We start from the raw sequence: 8,169 nt of genomic DNA on the forward strand, positions 1-8,169 counted from the left end.
TGAGGGGCGACCTGATCAAGGTGTACAAGATTATGAGGGGCATGGACAAGGTGGATAGGGAGCAGCTGTTCCCCTTAGTTGAAGGGTCAGTCACAAGTGGTCATAACTTCAAGGTGAGGGGCAGGAGGTTTAGGGGGGATGTGAGGAAAAACTTTTTTACCCAGAGAGTGGTGACGGTCTGGAATGCACTGCCTGGGAGGGTGGTGGAGGCGGGTTGCCTCACATCCTTTAAAAAGTACCTGGATGAGCACTTGGCACGTCATAACATTCAAGGCTATGGGCCAAGTTCTGGTAAATGGGATTAGGTAGGTAGGTCAGGTGTTTCTCATATGTCGTTGCAGACTCGATGGGCCGAAGGGCCACTTCTGCACTGTGATTCTGTGAAAGGAGTTTAGCAGAAAAGACGGTTGATCAATGATGGCAGACCCCATGGTTTTGGGGTAGTATATTAGCACGGTTAGAGGATTGGCTAACTAATGGAAGACAGGGAGTTGGGATAAGGTGAGCATTTTCAGGATGGCAACCTGTAACTAGTGGATTGCCACAGGGATCAGTGCTAGGGCCACAATTATTTACAATATATATTAATGACGGATGAGGGAAATGAATGTACTATCACCAAGTTTTCAGATGACACAAAAATAGATGGGAAGGCAAGCAGTGAGGATGACACAAAGAGTCTACAGAGGGATATAGACAGGTTAACTAAGTGGGCAAAAACTTGGCGAATGGAATATAATGTGGGAAATGTAAGGTTATGCACTTTGGCAGGAAGAATATGAGAACTGAATATTATTTAAATGGAGAAAGACTGCAGAAAGCTGCAGCACAGACGGATTTGGGGGTCTTCATGCATGAATCAGAAAAAGTCAGCATATAAGTTCAACAGGTAATAGGGAAGATGAATGGAATGCTGGCCTTTATTTTAAAAGCAGTGGAGTATAAAAATAAGGAAGTCTTGCTAAGATTATACAAGGCACTAGTTAGACCTCACCTAGAATACTGTGAACAGTTTTGGTCCCCTTATTTAAGGAAAGATATACTGGCATTGGAGGCAGTCCTGATAATGTTCACTAGGTTGATCTCAGATACGAAGGGATTTTCTTATGAGGAGAGGTTCAGTAGATCGGGCCTGTACTCATTGGTGTAATGAGGAATGAGAGGTGACCTTATTAAAACATATAAGATTCTTAGGGGGCTTGACAGGGTAGATACTAAGAGGATGTTTTCCCTTGTGAGAGAGTCTAGGACCAGAAGGCATAGCCTCAGAGTAAGGGGTCACCCATTTAAGACAGAGTTGCGGAGGAATTTCTTCTCTCCGAGGGTAGTTAATCTGTGGAATTCTTTACCACAGAGGGCTGTAGAGGCTGGGTTGTTAAGTGTATTCAAGGCTGAGATAGATTTTTAATCAGTAAGGGAATCAAAGGTTATGGGGAAAAGGCAGGTAAGTGGAGTTGAGGATTGTCTGATCAGCCATGATCTCATTGAATGGCGGAGCAGGCTTGATGGACCAAATGGCCTACTTCTGCTCCTATGTCTTATGGTCTTGCTATCTTTGTATCATCAGCAAATTTAGCAACCATACCTTCAGTCCCTTCATCCAAGTCAGTTATATAAATTATAAAAAATTGAAGCCCTAGCACCAATCCCTGTGGCACACCCCCTTGTTATATCTTGCCAACCAGAAACTGACCCATTTATGTCCGCTCTCTGATTCCTGTTTGCTAGCCAATTTTCTATTCATGTCAATATGTTAACTCCTACACCATGAGTTTTTTTTCCGCAATAGCCTTTGGTGTGGCAACTTATCAAACGATCTACTAGTTCCCTGTTATCTACAGCACATTACTTCTTCAAAAAATTCCAATAAATTGGTTAAACCTGATTTCCCTCTCACAAAACCACTTTGACTCTGCCTGATTACCTTGAATTTATCTAAGGGCCCTGCTATGATGTCTTTAATAATAGCTTCTAACATGTTCCTTATGACAGATGTTAAGCTAAATGGCCTTTAGTTTCCTGCTTTCTGTCTCCGTCCCTTTTGAAAAAAAGTTTTGACAGATACGTTTGTCACTTAACAAGAAAAAAAGTTGCCATTGCGAATTTGGTTAATCTGGAGTGAGTCAGGACTTCGTGAACACCACCCAATCTACTTCAGACAGAATTGAATCACTGATTAGTTTGAAGATGTGTTTAACTTTTGAACACAAATGAGTTAATCTGACATGTTTACTTTGTTTTGCATTATTATCTCACTTTTTACTTTATCAAAACCCTTCATTATTTAGAAAAAACTCAATTTGTTCCAGTGAAATGATTCCGGTGTCTCCTCTACTACAGACAGAAATTTTGACAGTTCAGATTAACTGAGAGGAACAGAAATTGGTTCAAAGGTTGGGAAATTGTAAATCATGTGCTATCATGCTATGAAACCCCTCCTTTATTGCATCAGAGCCCAGGAAGTGGTTGGTGCTGAGCTCAGCTGTCTGTGAAATCATTCATTTCCTCGTCACCTGACAGCCAGAGGAAAACGTTTTGACAAATGTTTTAAAATCAAAAATCTGCGGATGCTGGAAATCCAAAACAAAAACAAAAACAAAAATACCTGGAAAAACTCAGCAGGTCTGGCAGATCTTATCTTACCGCAGATGCTGCCAGACCTGTAGACAATTTTTTTTTTATCGTTTATCAACAAAAAAAAACTGCTGATTGCGAATTTGGTTAATCTGGAGTGAGTCACGACATCGGGACCATCACCGAGACACATTAGTTTCTAATGGGCACTCACTCCAATCTCCTTCAAACTATGCGATGCACTTCGGAGCGTTCGAGACTAAAACTCATCTCAGTAAAACAAGACCTATTAACAGAAACTGGAGTTTCTAAATTTTTGCTAAATCGGTGCTTCGAACTATGTCCTTAAGCGACCACCGTGCTGAACAAAAAAAAAAAATGGGAGCAACTAAATACTCATCTGATTGGGGGAGAAACGGAAAATGAACCTTCGGACAGAATTGAATCACTGGTTAGTTTGAAGATGTGTTTAATTTATGCATAGAAATAAGTTAATTTGACCTGTTTGCTTTGCTTTGTTTTGGAAACTTTGTAGCTGAGATGTTTGATCAGACAGTAACAATCTGACTATTCCCGCCCCCCCCCCCCCCCCCGAATGGGGTTGGTGTTTTGAGGATTACGGGTGAGTGGGTGGAGATTCTGGGTTTTGTTCCAAGCCGCAGCTACATTGTGACATTCCACAGTTACATTGGGAACCAAGGCATTTAGCAGCGATGAGTGAACCGAAGTGTGGAGGCACTAGCTCTGAGAAATCGGCTACCCAGGAGCTTCAGCAGCTTGCTGATTCCGTGAGTGTTTTGCAGAAACAATGACCCGCTTTGCTAAATAAAAAAAAAGCCGTCCGGATTTTGTACAACGTAGTCACTCACCTCGCAGCGCTTGCCTCGGCCGAGAAGACTGGTAACCGAACTCTTGCTCGAAAGAGTTGAGATTTTAAGGGAAAGAGAAGAGGCAGATGAATTTAATGATGGATTTCCAAATAATTGGATCGAGCTGACTGATGCATAACTGCCAGTCAGTGGGAGGCAATGATTTAGGGAATGCTGGAGTAGGGTGGGTGTGGTGGCTTAAAGTCAGAGATGTGGCAATAACCGCATTTAAAACTAGTTTTCTCTTTTAAAAAACGATTAAACGTCAGCCCTCATCTACCTCAAGGCAGTAATTCCTACGAGGTAAATTTTGCAATGTTGGGGATTTTCCTGAAATGCTGGGATTACCCTGCAGGCCAGCCAGGCAGTGGGGGAAAGAAACGTTAACATTTCAGGTATCCCAATACAGGTTGGTGACTTTTTCTGTCTACAAACTTCTGTATTCCCATTGTTTCATGTTTTCATTTTAGATTTATTGCACTTTTTACCCCTTTTATCCTTTTTACATAGGCTAGTGGAAATGTAAGCTTTACCTCCAATTAAAAGGGTTGACAGTGTTAAATTCAGAGTTTTGCCTATTCAGACTGATTCTTAAACAATAATGCATTTAAATAATGGTTGAGTTGGTAGAAAGTAAAATCAAAACTGGCTGTGGAAGAAAAAACCTTTCATCTATATAGTGCCTTTTGTGACCCAAAGGTCATCTCAAAGAAATTCACCCAGTAAAGTATGGTTTGAAGTGTGATCAGTGTTGTAATGTAGGAAATGTGGAGACAATTTGTGCACAGCAAGCTCCCATAAACAGCAATGTGATAAATATTAGCCAGGATCCTGGGGATAACTCCCCTACTCTTTGAAGTATTGCCATGAAATCTTCTACATCTATCAGATGGCAGATGAGGCCTTGGTTTAAAGTTTTTTTTAATCAAAAGAAAGCACTTCCTCAACTGCCTTGATGAGATTTTTGAGTTCTGGGTTGGGACTTGAACCCATAACCTTGTGACTCAGGCAAAGTGTGACTAACTGAGCTATGACTAACATTAGTCCCAGAAACTAACTGGTAGAAGGAATCCTGGCCAGTGTTCCTAAGAATCTTCCGTTTGTACTCTATTTGTTGAGAGTTGGTGCATGTTTGAGGCTAGGAAATCCTGATTCATGTAAATGGATGTCCTCCATCTTAAAGGGGGAGCTCATCATCCTTGCCTACCTGTCTCCCATATTCTACCCTCCATAAACATGATTCATCATCAATTTACAGCACAGGGACAGGCTATTAGGCCGGTCTATGCCAGTGTCTGTGCTCCACAAAAGCCTCCTCCCACCCCCTTTTCATTTGATCTCCTCATCACTATCCCTTTCAACCTCATGCGTTTTAGTTTTCCCTTCAACGCATCATGCTTTTGCCTCAACTTATCTCTGTGATAGAGTCATACTAACCACACTCTGGGTCAGTCATCCAAAACTGCTGCCTATGTCCCAACCTGCATCAAGCTCTGTTCACCTCTCATCCCTGTCCTTGCTGACCTATGTTGGCTTGTGGACAAGCAATGCATCGATTTTTAAAATTCTCATCCTTGTTTTCAAATCCTTCCATGGCTTTGACCCTCCCTGTCTCTAATCTCCAGCTTCGCAACTCTTCAAGATGTGCACTTCTCTAATTCTGGTCTCTTGAGCATCCCTGATTTTAACCGCTCCACCATTAATGGCCTTGCCTTCAACTGTCAAAGCCCTAAGTTCTGGAGTTCCCTTCCTAAACTTCTCTGCCTCTCCACCTCTCTTCCCTCCTTTAAGATACTTCTTAAAACCTACCTCTGACCAAGCCTTTTGGTCACCTGCCTTAATATCTGCTTATGTGGCTTGGTGTCAAATTTTCATTTTTAATGCCCAAGAATTGCCTTGATATGTTTAATTACATTAAAGGTGCAATATAAATTTAAATCATTGTTGATGGAGGGAAGAAAGGAATAAAAGATTGCGCCAGAAAATAAACAGCTAATTTGGGACAGAGTGTTTTCTGTTTAACTCTTCAAATGAAACTTTGTTAGCCATATCCTATAATGCACCTAGTCCTGCCTTAGCCACCACACCGTCCGGGATGACCTACAGTGGCTCCTGGCCTCAGAATACCTAAGTCAGAGTACTAATCCTTGTGTTTAAATTCTTCCAGAGCCTCACCCTTCATTTTTTCAACTTTATCTATCCCTATATCTTCCTCCTTGAAACTGTTTTTTTCTGATTGGCCTCGTGCCTTCCCCCATATTGACCCTACAGTTGGCTATGCCCCACCCTCTGGAATTCCTTACCTAAATTAGGCATCTTTTTATCCCTCCCTTCATTGATCACTTTAAAACCTTTGAATGACTACACTAATTTATTGAATATAAGAGTACTTTGGGACATTTTGATGTCATGAAAGACACTGAATGCACATTAGCTCTTTACTCTTAATATGGCTCTGTATCCATTTCTTGATTACCCCTCAAGGACTATGGGACATTTTTTTATACATTAAAGGCACTTAATATAAATTCGAGTTGTTCTGGAGTCCTTGAGTCCTCTTTATTTATATTTTTCAGATGAAGCCTAAGATTGAAGAAGCTGCTAAAAAAACATTTGATGTGTTTGTTGTAAAATCTTACAAGACTCAAGTTGTAGCTGGGATCAACTATTTCATTAAAGTAAGTTTATCCTTCTTGGGATTTAAACATTTTCAAATAGTGTCTGTTGTGAGCAAATAACATTAACACTCTCAGGATTAGTTTCTCTTGTTGAGGGTGACTGGACACTTCTGTGGCCCCTCATACTTGACTAGTGATATCATTTCTGCCGCAGACTTGTGCTTCCATATTTTCTCAAATGTTTGAAGACTTTAATTCAAATCATTCAGATGGTTAACTTTTACAGTAGCTTTATCCTTGAGAAAGGGAGGAGTGTAGGCCCTTTCCCCATCCATACAAAGTTAACCTTGCAATCAACATGGTAGTTATTCTAATATTTCAGGCTGAGGTGGTGTTCTTTTTCCATGTTCAATCATTACGATTTTGTACCAGAATTGCTATTGACATCTCAGTTGCTAGATTCTCAGTTAAGTAGCTTGCCTGAATGAATGTTTTATCCATCTATACAAATATCATCTCTTGGATAGGTGTTATCTCTTACATGGGTGTAAGTGATCACTGAATGAAAATTGTATTTTATTGCATAAGAGTTCTACCTTAAAGACTTCAATTTCATTTTTGGGGAAACTGGTTGCAAAGCTTGGTTACAGATTTAGTGGCTTTATGAAACCGAGCAGCAGAGGAGGAACTGCATTCACAGCATGATAGTGATGAGAATGTTTATTGTATGACTTAAAGTAGCTGGAATGCTGTTCAGATTTAGAGGAATGATCCTAGGACAGATGCATTGGTGTGACAGCAATTGCACTTGGAATACCTTATTTGGGATTTTAATATTTGGACTGTACCTTGAGAAAGCACGCTTGGTCTGCATTAGCCTAACTTCTCTTCTTGTTTGTATTAGATTCACGTTGGTGGCGATGACTACGTGCATGCAAAAGTAAATGAAGCCCTTCCTTGCAATGGAAGTGCAAGGAAAGTTACTGGTGTAAAGATCAATAAATTACACCACGATGAATTAACCTATTTTTAAAACAAACTTTTTTTAATGTGCTAGGTCAGAGCAAGAAGAGTTTCTCAGCTTGTGCAGTTCTCTCATGGGTGTCTATGTGCCTTTATTTTTGGGGGGGGTGAGGGAAGGGGAAGAGGAACGACACTGAGCTTTGCCTTCATAGACTTCTAAAATGTTTTAATTGTTAAATTAAATGTTTAAATTGTTTTATTTTTTTCTTTCCCCACACCACCTCCAATGCCAGCTGAGATGGTCACCAAGTATTCCTTTTTTCTAGTTTTCAATGAATAGCAACTTCTTAGTTACAAGCGTGTTTGGGAAATCAAATAAATTGATCCAGGAAAATGCACAACAGAAATTTTGGTTAGCTGGTTTTGCTCCAGCCTAACCTCAGAGGTGGAGAGATTACACAATTACGGCAAAGAGTAATGTAAAATGTCTTAAAAATCATACAATCCTAATGGAAATTATCAATTTTTCTAGATTGTTCATTTGTATAATGAAAACACAGGCAAGCATCTGTTTCTGTACTAAATCTTGTACCCTGTTTACTGGAGATTATGTGAAAGAGAAAAATTCGAATAATTTGCATGCTTTATAAGAATGTAGTATAAGTTTGTAAGGAATTGTATTATAAGGAACTGCATTGAATAAATATTGCTCTACACATTACACTGGAAAGCATTGTTGTAAATTTTAATACACCCTAATACATGGTGCATACATACTTTCAGTTTGTTAAATAAAATATTTTATTTTAAAAGCAACACTTGAGGGAGTGAAATTTTGGCTGGGGGCAGGAAGGGATTTCAATAATGACAGATCTTTCCATTGTACTGGAAGTTATTCCCATGTAGCATCTTTTATGTAGATTGAGTTTTAAACAATCTTTCAAGAAATCGCCAGATGTCAGTTTAGTGGTTTGGATGTTGCCATAGGCACTAATCAAAAATCTAATAAAGTTGGAGTTAAGTTTAAAATGCAAATGATGGGAAGAAAGTACAAATTGTAACAGTCAGCACTGTATTATGCAGTCCCAGGTTATATAAAACAAAAATTGAGACTGCTCATCGTTGTACTGGCTCAAGTTGGCTAC

The 8,169-nt window shown here is 39.8% G+C and overlaps 1 protein-coding gene across 1 annotated transcript; it reads left to right on the plus strand.

Annotated features, from left to right (window-relative positions):
- The first annotated feature begins 3,186 nt into the window (after nucleotides 1-3,186).
- LOC121290289 (cystatin-B-like) lies at nucleotides 3,187-7,745 on the plus strand. Its single transcript, XM_041210565.1, has 3 exons — nucleotides 3,187-3,362; nucleotides 6,020-6,121; nucleotides 6,966-7,745. The coding sequence occupies exons 1-3, from the start codon at nucleotides 3,288-3,290 to the stop codon at nucleotides 7,092-7,094; spliced, it is 306 nt and encodes a 101-aa protein (XP_041066499.1). The 5' UTR covers nucleotides 3,187-3,287; the 3' UTR covers nucleotides 7,095-7,745.
- Nucleotides 7,746-8,169: the final 424 nt, after the last annotated feature.

Source organism: Carcharodon carcharias, chromosome 18 (assembly GCF_017639515.1).
Source record: "Carcharodon carcharias isolate sCarCar2 chromosome 18, sCarCar2.pri, whole genome shotgun sequence".
Classification (NCBI taxonomy): Eukaryota; Metazoa; Chordata; class Chondrichthyes; order Lamniformes; family Lamnidae; genus Carcharodon; species Carcharodon carcharias.